General features: G+C 53.7%; 1 protein-coding gene across 14 annotated transcripts in view; it reads right to left on the reverse strand.

Moving 5' to 3' along the window:
* The window catches only part of Lrp8 (LDL receptor related protein 8), a 75,513-nt gene that overhangs the window by 40,688 nt on the left and 13,057 nt on the right, over positions 1 to 21,768 (reverse strand). For all 14 annotated transcript variants that reach the window (XM_052718007.1, XM_052718006.1, XM_052718004.1 and 11 more), the window contains exon 3: positions 1,778 to 1,900. In XM_052718007.1, coding sequence (XP_052573967.1) covers positions 1,778 to 1,900 — 123 coding nt within the window. The remainder of the gene's footprint in view (positions 1 to 1,777; positions 1,901 to 21,768) is intronic.

The following is a 21,768-nucleotide window of genomic DNA, read 5'->3' on the forward strand; positions in this document are numbered from 1 at the left end:
GGTCTACCAAGTTCTTGAGGCCTCTAGCTGCTCAGCTGATAAATAGAAGGGGACCTTGGAGTCAGGAGGAGTGGGGAATGTGGGCCCAGCACAGACCATGAGGTAGGAAGGCAGCAAGCACTGGCATTTTGAGGAAGAAAGACAGGGAAATAGGCAGGATGGGAGAGTACTTGAAGTCACACACCTTTAATCCCAGCACTTGAGATCTCATACCTTTTATCCCAGTATTTGGGAAGCACACACACTTTTAATGGCTGGGCGGAGAAAGGTATATAAGGCATGAGGAGACAGGAACTGAACCTTTACAAGCTGAGGAGGTAAGATGTGGCAGTGGCTTGTTCCTTTGTCTCTCTGATCTTTCAGCATTTACCCCGACATCTGACTCCGGTTTTTGTTTTGTTTTGTTTTGTTTTTGTTTGTTTTAATTAAAAGACCATTTTAGAATTCATGTTACATCTATAAAAGACCATCTAACATTCGTGCTACAACTCTGTCCCTTCTCAGCTGAGCAGCCATGGTCAACTGGCCAAACCTGGTCCAGTTTCAGTTTCTTTCTCTATTAGGGATCCACCACCCTCTAGGCTGGCATGAGGATGCCAGTCACAGGCAAGTGTGGCGGGGCTTTGTTCTTTTGGAAGGGCCGGAGAAAGCCCCGGGCTTCCCTCTGCCTACACGCCTCCAGGACAGCATGGAGTGGCATTTGGTGTGGTAAGGAAAGGATGGGGCCTGCAGTAGAACCGGGGAGGGCTTGGCAGCTGCCTAGGAAATGAGGGGCCCTTTGTCTGGGGTGGGGGTATCTCTTGCTCTCCTTTTCTCTTTCTCTCTTAGAAACTGGTAGCTCTGTTGCTAGGAGACAAGGAAACCCAGTTATCATCAGCGGCAGCCTTAGATGGGACTCTGGCCTCTATTGTCCCTGCCTTTACCTCTGGGGCAAATGTTAGCCCCAGAGAGGGGCTTCTGGATCCCCCCTTGAGCCCCACCATTCTCCACGTGCTTCCCCCAGTCTTTTGTCTCAGGCTCGCGCTGCTGATGCCTCTGGACCGCTGGGCCCCCCCCTCCCCTCCCCATCTCCTTTTTAATTTAACAAATGTCACAGAATGACCTGCCAGGTCTAAGTTTGCTTTGAGGATTACAGTCTAGAGAAGAAATCATGGAGAGACAAGGCTCTGGGTGTGGAAGGCAGTCCTGGAGCACCAGCTCTGCCGCCTCAGCCCTGGTTCCTTCTGTCAGCATCCAGCTTGCCATGAAGAACAAGCCTCCTGTACTCAGCTCACCCAAGACAGAGGAGAGAGCTGGGCCCTCAAAGTCCTGGCTGGGTGGCCATGGACAAACCACTCCAACTCTGAGTTTCTGTGTGCCCCTTTTGACAATTCAGGAAGTAGTAACCTGCCTCTAGAGGCTGCTCTCAAGATGAAAGGATGGCTGTATTATACAAAGAGCTTAGCGAGGTGTGGCCCCAGTAAATGATTAACAAGCACCAGCTGCCGTTACTGCCGCTGGAATGACAATTAAGATCCCGGAGAACGAAAGCAGCGGGCCTGGTAGATGAGCCATGGCCACTTCTGAGCAGTATTTGGGGGCTGATTCTAGCTCCTGGTGCTACAGGAACAGAGTCAGACCTACAGGGGAGCCGAGATACTAAGCACCTAAACACTCGACTGCTTACCAGGAGCCTCCCCCTCCCCAGAGGGCCTGGCACCGAGCATCCTCTGACTGTCTCACATGAACCTGACAAGGAAATGCTGATGAGGAAACTGAGGTCCAGGGCAAGACTCACAACAAGTGGCCTTGGATTCATCAGATCCGTCAGGACACTCCTCCTCGCCATCACACTTCCAGCGCTCTGGGATGCAGTGGCCATTATCACAGGTAAAGTCACTGTCTGCACAGGTCCTCTTGGCTGTGGGACAAAGAGAAGAAAGAGCTAAGAATCTGTTGAGCACAGAATGCTTTTCTAAGACAGAGTCAGGCGGCAAACAGGTAGCTGGCTTGTGCTCACCCTAAAAAGTGTACCCCCAAACCTCCTACAGGGTCTGTAAGTAGGGAGCTCAAGTCCAGCAAGGCTGGCAACCACCACTTCCCACCACACCACTTCTCAACTCCTCCATTCAGGCAGTTCTCAGTCTCTTCACCTGCCTATCCCACCACACAACCAGGCCCCTTGGAAAAGCACCTGGGAGCTTGTGATCATGAACCCTAGAAGTAGGCAATGGTTTTGTGACAGCGGACAAGGAAATTGTAGCCAAGATGGAGCACTCATTGGTCAAGACACCCACAAGGGCCCCTGTCCTAGAGCTCTGCAGGAAGACTCCCATCCTTCGTCAGGGTTTTGGAACACGCTGGGCCTTCTGCCACTGGTGTGAATTTGAGGACATTATGAACATCTGAATTCCCTCCTCTTGACTATCGACTAGGAGAACACAAAGGGCTGAAGATGAGCAAGAAGTTAATGTCTGAGGACATGCCATCGGGCCCTGCACATGGCGGGTGCTTGCTGTCAGTATGGCTACTGCTGTTTGTCTGGATAGTGATTAGAAGGGAAAGAAATGGGGTGCTATGTGCCCTTACAAGCTGAGATCTCATGGCTCATGGCCGAGTGGGAGCAAGAATATGAATACCAGATCCAGCCCCAAACTATTTTGCTGCCCTGTGTGCCTAGTTCTGAGAGAAACTGGAGTTTAGGGGTCAGAGTAGAAAAGAAGGCCATGTCCCAAGGTTGCTCTATTATTATTTCTGTGCTGTCCTGGTGCTTGGCACTGACCATATCTTCAGACAAGGGCAGAACAAGGCAGCTGTCCCAACAGGGAACCTGCAGATGAGCCTGGCTGCCTGCCCACCCTGGAAAGTGTGGAGGAGAGGTGTGAGGACTGGGCCTTTGGCTCCCGGCACCCTCCATGTACTCCAGGGCCTCAAAGAGTCAGGGACTTCTCAACATCACCTGCATTCAGCTTCCATGAGCCCTACCCAGGCAGGGATTGAGGGTTCAGGAGTGATGTCACAGGGAGCCAGCGGGCTGAATTTGTGTCTTGGTTGTTGCGCTTTGCCGTGTACTCTCAAGGGAGAGACTTTCCCTTCTCTGCCTTTGGTTTCTTTGTAGGGAAAGGGAAAGGGATTTGATAAGACACAATCTTTTTTTATTTTAATTTTACTTTATGTGCACAGGTGTTTTGCCTGCATGTATGTCTGTGTGAGGGTGTCGGATCCCCTGGAACTGGAGTTACGGACAGTTGTGAGCTGTCATGTGGGTGCTGGGAATTGAACCTGAGTCCTCTGGAAGAGCAGCCAGTGCTCTTAGCTGCTGAGCCATCTTGCCAGCTCCCAAGACACAATCTTTTGGGCATAGTAGGTAGTCTCACAGGTCAAGAGGTCTTAGAACTGGCAGGGATAGTGTCCTTAGGGAGCCTGGGCCCTGGGAGTCCTCTGCCTGAATGACGGTAGGACTAAATGTGATGTTAGGGCCATCTGGATACTGCCCCTCTCTAGGGGCTGACAAGTTTCCCTCCTTTTTCTTCCCTCTCCAACTTCCCAGTTGGCCCCACCCTGATTACTACTGGTCCTTAGGTACTGTTAATATCATCACTGTTCAGGCCGTCGTCTGAAAACCCTCTCTCTAAACACTGCTTTTCCATTATAAGCCTGGATGTTTCTTTCTCCAAGAAGCCTTCCCATTACCTCCAGTCTTTGTCAGGGACCTCCTCTGAGTTGCCTAATCCTCTAAATGATCGTCTGTAGCCTGGTAAACTTGGTACAGATGGTAGATATTTGGGGCTCTAGGCTGCACAGGCTCTGTTTCGCACTGTAGTTTTGCTATTGTGGACAGACAGAAAGCAGGTGGGTGAACAGGGCTGTGTTTCTGTACAAGTTTGTTTTCAAAGAGCAGCAACAGGCTGTTTGGCCTATGCCCTTAAATCTGATGCCTTCTGCTCTCTGTCATCACTGAGTCTGTAGTCTGGTGTGGCTGGCTTTTCTCCTGTCCCTCCACAACAGGTATCATGTCAGATTCCACACAGGACCCAACTCAGGGCAGACCCCAGGAGGACAGCAAGCCCATTCCTGGCCTCTCTGCTCTTACACAGTCCATGGCCTAAGGGTTTGTTTGTTTGGTTTGGTTTTGGTTTTCCCATCTTGTGGTCCTCCAGCTGCCTAGCAGGGTTTCGGGGGAACTGACTGGTTTCTTTGACTCCACTCCATGTCTGCTTTCCTTTTCCATGGCATCCTTAGAGTGAGTGCATCTGTCTTCTGAGGAGTTTTCTTCATGTCTTCCTAAGATAGATACCTCCTTTTCGTTCTTTCTTTCTTTCTTTCTTTCTTTCTTTCTTTCTGTTTTTCTTTCTTTCTGTTTTTCTTTCTTTCTTTCTCTTTCCTTCCTTCCTTCCTTCCTTCTTTCTTTCTTTCTTTCTTTCTTTCTTTCTTTCTTTCTTTCTTTCTTTCTTTCTTTCTCTTTCTTTCTTTTTTTTGGTTTTTTTTTTTTTTTGGTTTTTCGAGACAGGGTTTCTCTGTGTAGCTTTGCGCCTTTCCTGGAACTCGCTTTGGAGACCAGGCTGGCCTCGAACTCACAGAGATCCGCCTGGCTCTGCCTCCCGAGTGCTGGGATTAAAGGCGTGCACCACCACCGCCCAGCAGATGCCTCTTTTTTATTTTTTCAGTTCTCTGTCTCTGCTGGATGTTTTACTCAGGAAACCCTAGGACAAACAGCCTGATATTTCCTCACTTAACACAGGCAGAGTCCCAGGCAAAGCTGTTAAGGTATGTTCCCAAGGTCACGTTAAGTGAGAGAAGATCTGAACCTGTCAAGTTAAAAAAGGCCTGCTCTTCCAACCAGCACAATCCCCAAACAGTGGCACATGTGTCAGAAAAGTCCCCACATAAGTTAAGGAGCCAGTGAAAGCCCCAGTATCCGATAAACCTCTCCCCTGGGATGCAGAGAGCAGGGCATCCTGTCCTAAGAGCTCAAACAAGGGAGCAGGCCTACCAATGACGAGACAGCTTGTGTAAGGTAATGCAGGGACTCTGTTACTAGGCATAGGCCAGCCAGATACCATCCCAGGACCCTTTCTTCCAGGGCATTCTGGGAGTGTAGGCGAGAGCTTGGTCTCTCCCTGTATGCCAAGCCATGGCAGACACTGGGCCTGGAAGCTAAATGTTAGAAATGACAGCTTCAGAGATGGCTGGCCCATGGCAGACTGAGGAACAGACTGTTTCAGTGTCTCGGCCAGTTTGATCCTTTCCACCCAGATCTAACCTTGTACCTTTCACCCCAAGTCCCAGGAACACTCACAGCTATCCTGGTAGCTGCTGTTAATCCCCTTTACCGAGGAAACTGAGGCTCTAAAGAGGTGAGTGGGTAGGGGCAGAAGAAGGACTTCAGGGGTCCGTGTGGCAGCTGCCAGAGGTAAGTAAATCCCTTTCCACTAAGGCTTGCAGCCACCAGGGTATTGGCAGTAAAGACTCCTGAGACAGATGCCCCCCAAACCTCGGGGACCTTGTTGCAAGGACCGCCAAGCACAGAGGTTCTTGCCCAAAGGTATACCCTTTCTGTGTGCCCAAAAGTATATAGCAGAAACCCGGCCTATGGTGATCTGTGCTTGAGTAGTATACCCTGGAGAAACTGAGACAGCATGATAACTTTCAGGTTTGAGACTAGACTAAACCACTTTGAAGGCTCTCTGTTGGACCTCTGAGATCACATAGAAGGATCTGGCACGGGAGTCTAAGATGAATCCTGGCATGGCCACCTCTTCACTAGGTGACTGAGAGTAAGTCCCGTCTGTCTCGAAGTCAGTAGGGAGGTGGCTATCTTGTGTAGCACTGCCCCAGGACAAAAGGCAAAAGAGCTCAGTGAATGAGCTCAGCATCCTCGGGTCCCTCCAATGTAGCCAGGCTAGCTCAGCTCTGCCACAGAAGAGGCCAAGCAGTCAGTCAGGGCCATCACTGCAGGCCATGCCAGACCCTACTCTCCTGGCCTTGGCTTTGGTTCCCAGGGCAATTCCCCAGCTGGGCTCCAGGCTGTGGTTCCCTGTTTCCAGGGATTTATGTCCCTCTGTGCCAGTCTGCCCCTTGGACAATGCCCACCTCTGTGAGTCCCTGTACTCCACACTGCAGGAGTGATACACAGTCATCCAGGGTCTGCGACATCATAATCTGGTGCCATGGCAACAGATGGACTGCTACAAAGGACTTGGGATTCCACAGGGTGGTGAGGAGGGGCCTACCCCAGGGAAGAGCAGAGGACAGTGGGAAATCGGGGACAAAGGAAGTGAGAGCTACTGCTATTTATAATAGCACAAGCAAAAGAAAGCATCCGACAGTTCGTGGTCAAAGGGACTCTTCTGTCACTTGTGGCTGTGTGACCTTATTCAAGATACACTACTTCTCTGAGCCTCACAAAACACAGGGTTGCTACAAGGAACACATGGGATAGGGGGTTCTAGGGATTTGTGAACTAAGAAACAAAAGGAGACGCGGTTGAGGAGCGTAAAGTCACAGCCCCGGCTCCAGCTAAAGGGTATGTGATGCGGGGTTGTCAGTCAACACATCTGGGTAGTGCTTCTCCTCAGGAGATGGGGGTGTGGTGCCGATTGGTCCTTCAGCAGCTCTCGGCCCCTGTATGATCTTGTAAATTATTATGATCACTCACCACTCCCACTCACCACCCCCAGAGGCGTCCTTCCCAAAACAATACATATCTTCAAGCTGTGGATCCCACCCACACACTCCTGTGCACAGATGTGACTTCAAATAATCCAGCTGCTGCTCGGGGCCAAGAGAATGTCCCACCAACCAGAGTTCCCAGATGAGTGACAACCCAAGGTCACGGCATGTGCCCGTTGAAAGGCTGCCCTTGAGCTCAGGTATTGATATCTGGGCCAACTGTGGCCAAGAAGCCTGAGAGGCCTCTCTAGGCCACTGGAGGAAGACTGTGCCCAAAGGAGGAGGTGCCTATTGTGAGGATGGGTGGTGGTGGGGAAGGGCATTCTGGGAAGGGCTAACAGGCCTGGACTGGAGGAATCAGCACAGTCTGTAAGGGACTGGGTGGGTGGCTGAGGAGGGCAGCAAGGATCACGGAGCCTGTGAGCTCTTCCAGGCCAGCAGCCAGCTTGTTCTGCCTGGCATCAAACTGCCCTTTGGAGGCCCGGTTTGACCTTGCTTTCCTTGAGCTCACCCAGGGACCCACTCAGTGTCTGGCTAAGCACAGAACTCCTTATTCAGCAGCCAGTGAGACCCATGGCTCTGTGTGCTTTGTGATTTGGTAAGGCTGTGCAACATGGACCAGTGGCCCCTAGCAGAGGAAGTCAGAAAACAGGCAGAGAGCCTGGGTGGCCGTCTGCCCATGTCTTTAAGATACACTTTCCCCCATGGAGAATCATGATGCAGTGTCTGCAGCAGATACCTAATTGCCTGCTTCTTCTAGTACATCCAACTTTGTTTAATGAAGAGATTCCCCTTTCTGGATGCCATGTCTGTTTTCCAAGAAAAGAAAGCCCAGTGAGCCATATCTGGGAAACACTACGTGATGCAAGCTCTCGATCCTGTAAGATGAGGTCCTTGGAAGAAAGTCTGGCCACAGGTACCCAACAGAGAACAGTAGTCATCTCACTGTGGCCTCTCCTACAAGACCATGAATAACAGATGTTCAAAGAGCAGCCCAGATGAGCTCAAGGGGTTCTCACTGGAGAGACATAAGTCCTCAGATCAGGGACTGAGGCCAGCCACCTGGGCCAGGGAGATGAGAGATGCCAGGGATGCAGACCCTGTCTTCCCTCTGGTCTCCTGAGCTCGAGAGAGAGACAGCAGAGACCAGTAAGTTAAGGGGGAGTCCAGCTCAGCACTGCTACTGAGTGACCTGGGTGCCCGAGGAGGGAAGGAGAAACCAAAGACTTAAAGCTTCCACCTCAGGACCTGCCCAGAGCGACTCAGCTGCTTCCCCTTCCTCTCTCAGGCCTAGGCCAGCACCGGGTGGCCTGGCTCTGCCTGCAGCCAGCCCGAAGGCAGCTGGGCCACTTGTACCCTGTTCGGGGAGATGAAAGGGCTGCTCCCCACACGGTTACCCTTCTGCAGAGCTTGCCAGGCCCTGGGGTTGCCAAGACAACTGCTGCCAGCAGAATGGAGATCCGGGGTGGGGGCAGGGGGCGTGCCAGCCCGCCCCTGGCCTACTAACCTGGCAGGCAGATTTAAATGACAGCCCAGGAAGCTACTATTAAACTGTCACCCCAGTCAACAGGACGACAGACTAAGAGTGTTCTCTGGCTGAAGCCACAACACAGCGGGAGCGCGAGGGGGAGGAGACAGTGGCCTGGAGCAGCCTGCACCCCCTTCCAGGAGGCCCCGGCCTGCAGGCTTGTCCACCCACTGCCAGAAACACCCTCGCAGGCTAGGGTGGCTCCTGGCATGGAGCTGCCACACAGCGCAGGGCCTGGCAAGTGTTACTCTTCACACTTAAGCAGAGAAACCCTTTTCCCAAGTGAAACCCCAACACAGAAAATAGGTAAAAATGTGGGAAATCCCATCCGCTGTTTCCCCTCAACAGTCCCCCAGGAACCTTCAGGAAATGCTGGGACTTGGGAGCTACTGTGTGGTTCAGCAGCTCTGGGTTCAGATCCTTACCCCTCCTCAGGCCTGCGATGTTCCCGTGAGCCCCGAGTTAAAGATCCCACAGGCCTGACATTTCAAACAGCTAGCTCCCTGTGTCTCAGGCACTAACTCTCCGAGGATTCCCAGTTTTAGTGCCTCGGCCTGACTCGCACACCCTAAGCCCCTAGGACTCTAACGGTCACTGCCTGTCAGAGGGTCAGGAAACAGTGGACAGCATCGACGGCAGCCCTGTTTCCCTGGGTCCAGGCAGCCACACTCTGACAACCCACAACTCCAGGCTCTCGGTGGTACTGCAGACTCTCTGGAGTCCTAACACACATCAAGAGTGGCATGTAGGCTCAAGCCCTGGGCTCTGTGCTGCCTAGCTGGTCGCAGGACTCAGGCCACCACTATCCATCAGCAGGTGACATTCAAGACATGAGTCCTTTTTCCTCCCACCTGGGAAGAATGAAGAAGACTCCACAGTTGCTGAGGAGGCCAGAGATAAGTGGAGAGATCCTCTCATGGTGGGGATCACTTATGTGACGTCCTCTTTGCTGTTAAGTTGGGAAAAGTGTCCCCTCTCCTGCCCAGTTCACTACAGATTACACATTCTACCCAGGGCACATCAGGAGTCAAACAAAATGTTCCCAAACACGGAGGCAACAAGATGAGGGAGGGGGGGGGGGCAGGAGGCCAGAGAGAGACCATGTGGGAGACACCTGCAAGGACACCCTCATGGGGGGAGGGGTGGAACTGGGCCTGGAGTGCCACGATTGCCTAGTGACCTGTGGCTGTGGCAGACATCACCAATGTTACTCCATGAGCATCTGGTATCACTGTCTCCCAATAAAGAGATGGGTCTTCCTGCCATCCTCTTAGAGGAAGGTACCATCACCAGGGGATAGGTGAGAGTCCCAGAGAGAGACTTGAACAAAACATCAGTCAGCAGGGTCTGAGCCAAGACATGAGCCCATACTTCTCTCCCTGACCCAGGCTCTTTCCTCAGTATCCTCAGCCTAGGAACTCCCTCAGAGAATCTCTAGCCCCACATTCCTAACTAGCAAGGTGGACTCTTCTACTCTGGGTCTTAGTTTCCTCATCAGAATCAACTTTTAAGGACTCTGTGACTTCAAGACTTTCTGTGCTCCAAGGCCCTCCAAAAGGGTCACCCAGGGCTTCGCTCCTTTCAGATCCAGTACATCCCAGTTGCTCTCGGACACTTGGTCTGGCTGTCACCAGGGAGGTCCAAGCTCTCTCTAGGGTATGTGGGATTCCCAGTCGCCACAGGAAAGATGAGCAGCTCTGAGGGTAGACAACAAAGGCATCTTCTTGTCCCAGTGATTTGTAGAAGCAGGCAGTATTGAGCCAGTGACAGCTGGGGGTGGGGGAAGGGTACGCAGGAGAGCAGTGGATAGGATGGGATCAGCAGGGGTCTTGGGCTGGTGCCTGCCCAGGACCCAAACCCAATGTCTGCATGGTGCTTGGAGACACAGGTGTACACCTCAGGAACACCATCTCCTACGGAGCAGATCAGCCCCATCCTGGAATGTGGACTGCCCGCTTGGCACTAGGATTCTAGGTCCCAGGGAAACAGAAGAAAACTCTAGGCATCCTCAAAGTAGAAGCTTCCAGAGAGCAGGAGGCAAGGTTGGGAAATCCTTAAGACCAGGGATTCTAGCCCAGGGTCCTGCCTGGCTCCAGCTTCACAATCCCCAGTGGGGCAGAGGACACCTGACTTGCCTTAGCCTCCTCTAACCAGGAACCTTCCTACCTAAGCCCAGATAAGCCACTTGAAGCCTCTAAGAGGTCTGTGGTTCTGCCTGTGTGCGTGTTCAGGCCTGCCAAGGTCCCTTGCATTTGGGTACCTGTTCTTCCTGCCATAGGCCTCCTGGTGGGAGGAGGGGCAGCTCTTCTGCAGTTTAGAGGATCTAGACTGCATTCTAGTCTTACTCTGCCAATATGCTGAGGGACCCTTGAGCAGGCTTCTTTAGGCTCAAGGCCCTACCAGCTGCCAGTGGAAAGCCCAGCGTTCCCAGAGCAGAACTCAGCAGCCAGTGTCAAGGAAGCCAGGCTACAGGAGCCCAAGGATCCCTGGTGCAAAGGAGTACAGGATGGAGTGACTAACCTCTCCCACAGGAAGTCACCCCTAGGCAGGGGCTGCTCGTGCTGGGACGAGGCTTTGGCTGAGTAGAAGAAACAGCTTCACCCATTAGCCCAGTAGCTGGAAGCATTCCTGTGAGCCCAGAGGCTCATTCAACAGCAACATGTGTTCCTGGAAAATCTGCTTCCTGATGCTGGGCCTACTGCCTCTGTGAGTGGACCTCTGTGCTGGGCTCTCACTTCTTGCTAGCACGTCTAGAGCAGGCAGGACCCAGGAGCCTGTCACCCCCAGATCACACTAGCCATCTAAGGAGTCTCTGCTCATCTGGGTGCCCCGTTTAAGGTATGGCTCTGAGAAATTGGAGGGCCCTGTGGTAGGGATGCTACTGGCTGAGAGAGAGAGAGAGAGAGAGAGAGAGAGAGAGAGAGAGAGAGAGAGAGGAGTTCATGCCACTAGGGATGTGTGGAGGTCTGATGACAATTTACAGGAGCCAGTTCTCTCCATGTACCATATGGGTCCTGGGGATTGAACTCAGATCATTAGGCCTGATGGCAAGTACCCTTTCTGATGGAGCCTTCTTGCTGTCCCCTACTGGCTCCACACAAACTATTCCATTAAAAAAGAAAGAGAAGAAGAAAGAAAGAAAGAACGACAGACAGACAGACTACTAAACACATTCCATGAAGCCAGCATTACCCTGATGCCAAAGCCAGGTAAGTACACAGAAAACTATATCCAGTCTCCATGATAAACATAGATGCTTAACCAGAGGATAGGGTTAAATTAACATTGAGCTATCTCCAGCCCCAGCCTGCAGGGTCCTGGCTGTGCTCTGGGGCCTCCGCTTTCTCTATGCCTCGATCTCCTGTCATTGGTGTGATGGACTGGACAAGATGAGCTTCAAGCTCCCTAACTTTTAGATGCAATGTTACGTACCGCCAGGCCTAGGGCAAGGCAGACAGAAGGAGGAAACTCTGGCTTGGTACCCAGGTCCTCACTGTCTACACTGCTTTGGCTCAAGATATTGGGAGGTGGGTATAATCAGAAAGACTTTCTTTCCCTGCCTGTCCTGCTGACTCTTAAGACGATCAAGGGACAGTTCAGAGGCCCCAGGAAGTCCTCCATTACCCTGATTCCTGGCCACCTGCTTCCTTCAATCCCTCAATAGTCGCAGTCAACCAGAGCCTTCTCACCAACAACCCTGCCATAGGCAGCTCCACAGGGCCGCTCCTCTCTCCCTGGTGAGCCTCTTGCTGTGTTACAGGCAGCAACCATTAGTGTGATGGTGTCTGGCAATGCCCCCACCCGACAAACCAGTGGATCCCTGGCCTAGAGTGCCACTCCTCAGGAGGTGTTTAATCCCCCACCCCCAGCCTCAGCAGTTGGGATAGGCCAGCTCCAAGGAATGCAGTGGAAGACCTGTCATGCAGTGACACACAGCTATCAATCTGTCAGCACCAGACAGAGAGCCGCTGCACAGCTTCCACCCTGGAAAGACGAAGGACCTCTACCAGACAGGACCAGCCTGGGTACCAGACAGGACCACCCTGGGTGAGTCATCGCAGAGGCTCAGCACAGGCTGATACAGGGCTCACCATCTTCCCCAGCTGGGACCAGGGGTGCACATCCTCATCACTCCGATGCAGTGGAAAAGCTCTTCATGGACTTCCCTGGGAAATCCACAAAGCCAAGCCTGGGCTGAGGCAATCCTGGGCACTATTCCAGGTTGCACCTGGCTTCTGGGGGTACACTGGACAAACCCCTTACCCTCCTGCGGTTCAGTCTCCTCCTCCTAAGAGAAAAGAGGCAGTGTGTCCATGAGCCCAATTTAAGGGCCTGCTTCAGGTGCCTAGAGATGAGATTGGAAGGGACAGGTGGGGGTGCTCTCCAGCTGTGAGGCCAGCATGTCAGCACCAGCCTGCAGAAGGAAGGGCGGGTGTTTGTTAGGGTGGCCAGGTCAGCTGAGCCCAGGGTTCAGGTAGGTGCCCAAAGGATGGAGCCATGGGCCCTGAAGGCAGGAACAACTGAGGAACTCAGCTCAGAGCTGGGAACCATAGGGGAGTTGTTTAGGGGACATGGAGACTGAGTGGGAAATGCAGCTGAGCTCGAAGGAAATACATTGAGGCAGACTTTCCTACACAGTTTATGCCAAGCTGAGGGAACAAAGACCCCAGAGGAATTGCCACAATCCACAGTGAGACAAGACAAGGTCTTGATTAGAAGCAAGGGTGATAGGCTGGGCATGATGGCATACGCCTTTAATCACAGCCCTCAGGAGACAGGTGGGTGGATCTCAAAGCCAGCCAGGGCTACATAGTAAAACTCCTGTCTTTTTTTTTTTTCTTTTAAGCAATAGCAAGAGGACACTCACTTCCCCTCTCTGGACCAGCTTTAGGACATGGACACCGAGCCAGGCAGTCTCCAAAGTCCCCTTTCTGCAAACAAGTGCAGTATCGGAGAGGAAGGAGCAGGAGAGGGAAGGCTGCCCGGAGAGGAAGACTTCGGGTGCACCTCGGAGAAAAGGGTGACCTGGGTTGGGACAGACCTCTCACTGAGGTCCCACATACACGTTGGCAAATCGCAGGCCTCTTGTGTCCAGTCCGGCTCTCCAGCCACAGCTGTGCAGGCCACCGTGACTCAGCCAAGGTCCCAGGAGGGGGCTGTACAATTATAGTCAGTTTCCCTGCCTAGAACACAGGGCTAACAATTCGGGGTGGTGAGTCTCCAGGGAGATAAGAACGTTGACATCATGTAGTGGACCAGACAGTCCCACCAGGGCTTTTCCCCGTCACTGCTTTCCTGCTGGGACTGCAGGGAGAGCCGGGCTGCCTTCCCTTTGGAATGGCCGAGGGCTCAGGTCCCATGAGGTGCTAGACGGAGTCCAGGCCACATGGGACACTACAGTCCAGCAGGACAACCTGGAACTTGGGCCTTGGAGGCTACCTGGCCCAATCCTCAACTTTATGAACATGGAAATGATGCCAGAGAAGCTGGGGCCAACCTGAAGTGGCATTCCCCAGGCAAACCAGCAAAGCAATTTCTCCTTCACAAGACCCAACACGGCAGAACTAACGGCAGCCGAAGAGATCGATCGGGACGGTGTGGGGAGACGGTTCAGCGGGTAAAGTGTCCGCTGTGCAAGCCCGAGGAGGACCTGACCTTGTGCCCCTAGCACCCACATTAAAAAAGTCAGAGCTCTGAGAGAAGGGAAGGGGAGATGGGTAGAACCCCGGAACTGTCTGGCCAGCCAGTCTAGCCAGACAGGGAACTCTGGGTTCAGTGCCATTCAGTGAGAGACCCGTGCACGTGCACATGCTCACTCTCCCCACCCACCCCCTCTCCTATGTGTCTCAGTCTCTGTCTGTCTCTGTCTCTGTCTCTCTGTCTCTGTCTCTCTCTCTCTCTCTCACACACACACACACACACACACACACACACACACACACACACACGAGCCACACACACACACACACGAGCCACGGGACTACCAAGGCCCACTGGGCCACTAGTCACAGAAACTTTCCAATGCAGCCATCAGAGACGCTCACTGGCAAACTGCAGAACCCCAGAAACTCCTGTCATGGGATCTCACGCAGGTGCCAGAAGTCAGCAGGCATAGCCACCCCTCCCCCACCACGGGCACAGGAATCCCATTCCCACTGCTGACATATGGCCAGTCTGTGCAGGCAAGAGGCTGAATGCTGTCCCTCCTGAACAGGGAGGGAAATAAGTTCTCAACGGGAGACCCCCACTTTGTACAAATGGATTCTTCACCCTCCTTGTTCTTTGGCTCTGGTCAGAAAGATTCTCAGGGAAGTGGCAAGGAGCCAAGAGCTGCCACAAAATGACTTTAACCATCAGACAGGCTCGTAATAGGTTTCGGTGGGAAAAAGGCAGGAGCAGGCGATTCATTCCAACTTGCTATGCGATAAAGAAAATTAAGGCATAATACCGAGGAAGCAGTGGCTCTGTTAACCTGTGTGGAATACCAATGACTTCAAGCTTCTCAAAATTGCTAGAAATAAAAAGAAAACCCAAAGGAGTGTGATTGTGGCCCAAGGCTCATCTGGATTAGGCTGTTCGTTTGCCCTGGCACCCTAATGATGGGAATGAGGGAAAATTCCCTGTTACCTGGGAGACAGCTAGGCCAAAACAGGGGGTGGGGTAGGGTGGGGAGGCAGGCCCACGAGTAGCCACCGGTCTGCTTGGCAAGAGCTCAGGGTAGAGGGGATCCCCAGGTTCACTCCAGGAGAGCTGGGTGCAGAGAGTGCCATGGCCTCCCTTGTCCTGGACTCTGTGGTCCTCACCTTCAGTCCCACGTGGAGCATCTGGAAGGACCAGCTTCACTCAACTCCTGTGTCAACAAGAGAGTATGTGCCAGGCACCTGCCAGGTACTGATGGAGCCCACAGTTAGAGAAGACCTCAGGGGGGCCTTGCCTCAGAGCACTGGTCCTGGGGGACGGCCCACCCATTCATCTGAAGCCAGCCAGAGGGCAAGGAGCAGAGGTAAAGTTAGTGACCAGGGCTACAGCCCAGGGTTCTGCAAGAGCTGAGCAAGACACAGGCTGAGGAAGGGAGGAGAGGCAAGCAGGAGGGCCAGATGCCCGGCACAGCCTCCCTGTGAGTGCCCGGCACAGCCTCCCTGTGAGTGCCCCACACAGCCTCCCTGTGAGTGCCCCGCACAGCCTCCCTGTGAGTGCCCGGCACAGCCTCCCTGTGAGTGCCCCACACAGCCTCCCTGTGAGTGCCCGGCACAGCCTCCCTGTGAGTGCCCCACACAGCCTCCCTGCTCACAGACCTTCTGGACCACACCTCAGTTACGCTACCCTCTCTCGGTGCTCCTTATGGAAGGTGAAGCCCTGGGTCAGCACATTCCCCCGGTAAAATGGCCACGGGGCTTGCATGGAGGTGAAGCAGTCTACCCTACAAGCACCGTCTGTAACTCCAGAACAAATTCATTCCCCTTGGTCTTCCTTTCAAGTGACCAGTTCCTCCTGGCACAGAAGTTTGAGAGAGTCTAGTCTACTGTCTATTGTGGTTTTCCTCCTGCCAGGAGCAGGTTAAGGGACCCAGGGCTTAAATCCTGTCTGTCCCTTACTGGCTGTGTGGCCTCAGGCAGGTTACTTGGCGTGGTATCTATCATTTACTCTTAGATGAGGAACATGGGCTGAGACTTGGTCCTGACAATGGAGTGGTGGCCACCTCATTGCTCCTTAAGGTGTACAGAGCCTGTTACATACAGTTCCTTACTTAGTTTGGTGCTCAGAATTGAACCTGAGTCCTCCTGTGTGCTAGGTAAGTGCTTTACCACTGAGCTACATTATTTATTTGTCTATTTATTTTGGAGACAGGGTAGCAGGTCATGTTGTTGCTCAGGCTGGCCTTAACTTACCATGTAGCCAAGGATAATCCTGAATTTCTGATCCTCCACTACCATGACTGGTTTATGCAATGCTGGGGATTGAACCACGGGCCTTGTGTGTGCTAGGCAAACACTCTTCTAACTGAACCACCTCTCCAGTCCTTCCTTAATTCTTACAACTGTCCTATGAGGTTTAGAGTGGGACAAAATGGGCCTGAGTCACACAGCAAACGAGTGGACCTGCTAGGTCCAGTGTTCTCCAGCAGCTCAAGGGGCCTCCTCTAGGGAACACAGGACTGCAGTGGGAGTGCTGAACTTCATCCTGGTCAGTCCTGAGAAGTCAGAGTGGTAATCAGAGGAACCTCTCTGAAGCACCATGAAAATCTGACAGCATAAAAGATGCCTAAGGCACAAACTGCTGGCCAGGGCAATAGCCTAGTGGAGCAGAAAAAGCGTCACACAGGGAGCCCAGGGATTGGGCTCCGGTCCTCTCCCTCCACCCTGGCTCTGCATGGACAGGCCTGGCTTCCCCCATCTGTCAAACAAAGCACAAGGATTCCTGCCCCCTTCCCATTGCCAGCGTATACCTGCCAACCCTATCTCCATCTTGCCTTCTGCCCAGACAGTCTGTGACCACCACCTCTGCCAGGAAGGTTCAAGAGGCCCACTGGGCATATAGCCCAGCCTGTCTCACTCTGCCCAAAGCCAGGCCTGAGACTAGACCACACACAGGGAAGTGTGTTAAAATGGACATGCAGGCCCTCGGGCATGGCACCTGGCACACAAACATGCATGCACAGAGATCTACTCACCCACTTGTACACTCATATATGCCCCACATACCAAACATACTGAGACACACATGCCACACTGTGCACATGCTGCAGCACACAGGCCACATACCCACACACACACACACACACACAGGTGGCTTCTTATGATGCTTGCACACTGCAGAAAAATATGCCGAGATCTGCCTGCCTCTCCTGTGACAGCCAGATGGTGGGATTCTCCCACTGGGCTACCATTTAATGCTCTAATTAATTAAAAAAAAAATCTGGGTACCCAAGGCCTGGATTTGTTCCAAATGTCTCAGGCATGGCCCAGCCAGAGGCCAAGGAAGATGGCGGGACTTAGGGAAGGGGGGCACATCGTACCTAGCAGAGGCCCCACCCCTCTGCTAACAAGGGAGCAGGGGCCATCTGCCCCTACACCTCAGGATAGGGAATGACTCCATTGTGGCAAATAAACTGTCACCTGGCCATAAGGAGCTCTGGTTTGTAGCGGGGTGGGGAGGTCGCTCAGGCTGCACTGCAATGTGAAGATGTTTGCCAACACTGAGGTGAGCTGGAGGCCTGTAGGCAGATCCAAAGCTGTCTCTCTGAGCCCTGTGATGTGCAGAGCAGGTCTTCTCCCATGGGAGGACACTGAAGAGAATGTGTTCATGCAAAGCAGTCTGCTGTGAAACAGGAGTGAGGCATAGCTGAGGGACCGGCAAGCTCCCTGCCCTGAGCCTCTACACTCCAGGGTGGCAGTCAACCGGAAGCAGTCAGCAGACCTAGGTCTTCCAGGGAGCCAACCCCTCACCCTCTACCCCCGCCCCCAACCACTGCCCAGGCCATGAGGACGGGGGAGGGTACTGCCGGCAAGTGAGAACTGAGCATCATTCGCCCTCCAGGCCTTTCCCAATGTGGTCTTTGCTTCTGTGCGTTTGGGAAACGCGCGCGCGTAGTAAATTTACCGCCTCACTTATGAGTAATCTGCTGTCAGGAGCTCGTAAGCGCGGGGCTGAATTAACAAGGCTTAATTAACGTTAATGTTGTGACACATCTCAACCTGAGTGGGGAAACCCCCCCATATCCTGTCCCCAAGCCCCTGCCTGCTCTCTGCGGTTCATGTGGGAGGTGAGAGGCTCAGCAGGGGCTCTCATGGATACTGATGGGCAACATGGGGACTATCTCTAACACAGGACTGGGGCTTGGGGTCTTATGGGAGAGAGAGAGAGAGAGAATCTATCAGTTCAGGATGCCAGAAACCTCAAACATCCATTTCCAATAGGGCTCTCACACTGCCCTCTGAGAGCCAGACCCCAGGCTCTGAATCCTCTAACTCATCACATGCCGTGTGAGCGTAGGTGAGTTTCCCCCCCCTTCTGCTGCCTCACAGAGTAAGGCCACTAAGTAGCCACTGTACACTGTGCCCATCAGTTCTCAGTTCTCTAAGGTGGGGACCACCATGTCCCTAATGTGCAGACAGAACACCTTGACACTAAGAAAGAGGTGGCCCGACCAATTCTCATGCTGTGGGACTACGGTGGAGTGGGCCACGGTACGGGTGGAGTGAGGGACCGCTGCCATCCATTACACGCATTGAAAAGAGCCCCTTGAAGAATCCAAAGAGCAAGCAAGTTTGTGGGGAAAAGGTTAGGCCCTGGGGCTTCCCTGGGTTGAGCCCAGGCCTGGCCACAGTGTTTGTGGAATGACTTTGTAAATGACGTGTGAAAGTAGAATGTTCTCTTGAACAGGGAGTGGGCCTCCAACTAGAGTGGCCCAGGAGCCGGTTTTCCACCCACTGAGGCTTAACTCGGCTCTCATCACCCCAAGTACCCAACCAGTGTCAGGCTCTGGGGAAGGGACAGCCGTGGTGGGAATCCCTTGCTCTCAAGACTGACACCATCTTCCATTCGTCCTGGCTGTCCTCAGGACACCAGCAGAGACCTGGCATGAGGGAGACACACTGTAATTTATCATTAATGACTGCCACTATTAATATTAATGAGAAGATGCCCATGCCCAGGAAAGAGGCCCAGGGCCTCAGCTCTGCATACATCTTGGGTTACTTGCAGTTTAAGGGCCTTGGGCTCCATCCCAAATCGGACCACACTTTGGCTCCAGAGACAGGAGGGACCCTGGGCCCTAAGTCCTCAGTTCACAGTGAAGAACTACTCAGCAGGAACTTGGTGCCAAAGACCTGCCTGGGGCAGGGTGGGGCTAGGGTGGGGCTTGAACAGAGTCTGCGTCCACAGAAGCACCGGGAGCCCTTGTTAGGCCAGTGGCCCTCAACAAGCCCCAGCACACCTAACCCTGCTCGGGACACCCCCTCCCCGCCACCCCCCCACCACCCGCCTTGATGCACACCCTAGGAAGTCACTCATCACTTTCCACCTGAGACATCTCCTCTGTGAAGAAGAGGTAAAGGCAGGGCATGCTCCACAAGGTACCTATGAGGACGGAACACAGAGTGAGGTCTCGGTAGAGACCACTGCAACAACTGGAGACCCAACCCTGCCAGGGTGGCTAAGAGACTGGGCAGGCTCAAGGGCGTCTCTAGACTCATAGAAATGCTCTAAGCAAGACAAGCCAAAGGCCCCGATGGACCCTGTGAAAGGCTGGGACCTCTGGGGCCTCAGGACAAACAGAAAGAACTTTCTGAGAGCTGAGAACTGCGTTATCTCAGAACGGCTCTATCTCAGAAGCTGTACAAGCAAAGAATCCACCCACCCACCTACCCATCCAACCACTAAGTGTTCACTGGACCCTGTGCGGCCACTGGGGGTTGGGAGAGAGGGGAGAGCCACTCTTGCCTGTTGAAACTACCTTAAAGAAACGTGACATACCAAAGGGACCGGATCAACCTTCGGTCAGGACCGTCCACTCTTGTGGCCGTGTCAGGGCCCACAAGAAATGCAAGGGGCCTCCAGCCAGGAAGGCAGCTCGGGGAATCCCAGAACAGCGCACACAGGCGTTAAACTCTGGCCCAGAAGGCACCCTGCTTGAGCCCCCAATGCTCTCTGTGATCCACAGGCCTCCTGTCCCCAGGCCCTTCCTTGACCACAGCTCAGTCCCAGCCCCCAGAGTCCCTGCCCACCCCCCAATGCACAGTGAAAGGGAGCAGCATCTGTCCTCGGTGGGTAGGGGCAAGACACAGCCAGTCGAGGCAGGTGGCAGGCTCACCCCTTGCCCACTTTCCTGCCCCACAACATCCACGCGTAACCCACCCCCAAGTTCCTGGGGAACAGGCTCTGAGGAGGCCAGGCAGCCAGACCACCAGCTGCTTCCCCTCCCTACACAAACCACGGGCACAAAGCACCCTCCCCCAGCTCTGCCCGCCTGCGGTGACAGCCTCTTGGCACCAGCTCTCCCCTCCCTCCATCTGTCAGGAATCAGTGCAGACAAACTGTGAGAACCGGAGAGGAAGGAGCAGTGCTGCATGGACCCTCTCCCCTCCCCCTGCCTTCCTAGCCCTCCCTCCCCTCCCCACCCCTCCTGGGTCTCCCCCTCCTCTTCCATCTGTCTCCATGATCCCTACAGATGAGGACATCTGACAGAGTGGGCATACAGAGAGGCTGAGGACAGACTGCCCAGCAACACCTCTTACAGCCACCATGACCACAGCATGGCCACCCATGTGTCCTCCCTTCTCCCCAGCCACCCAGGAATGATGGGATTGAGAGCTCAGTGTTCCCATCTGTGCAATGGGTCTAGTAATTTCTTTCCAGACCACCTTCCGAGGGCTACCATGAGCTTCAAGACCACACATGGAAACCTCACAGGAGACAGATGGCCAGTGTCTTTGACATTTTCTAGGGTTTCAGTACTGCCTTCCTCTGGGAGTTATGGGGTCACAGCAGGACTTAGATGGATAAATGTCCTGCAGAGTACCAATAGCAACAGGATCACAAGCAGACCCATCATTGTGAGAGGTGAGCAGGGAGAGGGTGGGTAACCAAAAAGCCATCCTACACTGTGCTGGAAGCAAATCAGTGGCCGGCGTCCTGACCTCTACAGAACACCCAGGGTGCTCAGCCCAGGCTGATTCTCTCTACATTCTCCAAAACATGGAGTAGAGACCAGCATTTTGGTTTTCAAGTGAGCCATGCCCAGCTGGCTCCCCAAGTGCCTGGGGAAGCCCTGCTGCGTGGGTGGGGAGCAGCAGCCAGGGCTTGTGGGGTGCAGGAAGGCTGCCCCAGGGGACCGAGGGCTTCCTGAGATGTGAGGCTTCTACTTTTAATCCTGGGGCGGCTCTGAGCAGAACAGAACAAGTGAGTCATCCTTGTGTGGGGTAGCACTTGGCAATGGCGAGCCATAAGCAAACATAACTGTCACTGGCAAAGCAAGCCCCCTGCTGGCCCCACCTGTGAAAGTCCCTGTGGAGGGGACGCTCTGGTGTGACCCCAGCCACAACACACAGGGGGAGGAGGGTCATGGCTCCTCCACCCCTTCATAGTGGCAGAAGCTAAGGCTCATTGAAAACACATTGAAACGGGCCAGTGATCCTGGGGTAGGGCCCAGGGCACATAACCAACCTAGAGGGACATTGGACAGAGGGATCCAGGGCTCCAATCCCCCTCATGCTTCCCTGGAACTTTCAGAATCCTGTGCCCATCCCCAGACTTGGCCAAGGGAGCTGGCACACTGCTAGGGGTAGAGAGCATGCCAGGCCCAGGGTCACCTTCCACTTCCTCCACCTCTCCCTCCAGCACGGGCATCCTCCTCTGCCCCCTGCCCCCAAGGCACATCTACATCGGAACCACAGACTCTTATCAGACTCACAGGACAGAGTGACAGGGACAGAAATAGAGACCTGGGCGGGGAGAAGTGTGACAGAGGAGAGGAAGCGCCCTGGGGATGGTGGCCCTACAGGTAAAGTAGGGTTGGACTGCCTGGGGGAGAGAGAGGAGAGCTTTTCCCTTGGGGATGGCTGGAGTACAGTCCAGGGTTGGGGGCGGAG

Source organism: Peromyscus californicus, unplaced genomic scaffold, assembly GCF_007827085.1.
Source record: "Peromyscus californicus insignis strain IS unplaced genomic scaffold, ASM782708v3 Scaffold_5__1_contigs__length_169319896, whole genome shotgun sequence".
Lineage (NCBI taxonomy): Eukaryota > Metazoa > Chordata > Mammalia > Rodentia > Cricetidae > Peromyscus > Peromyscus californicus.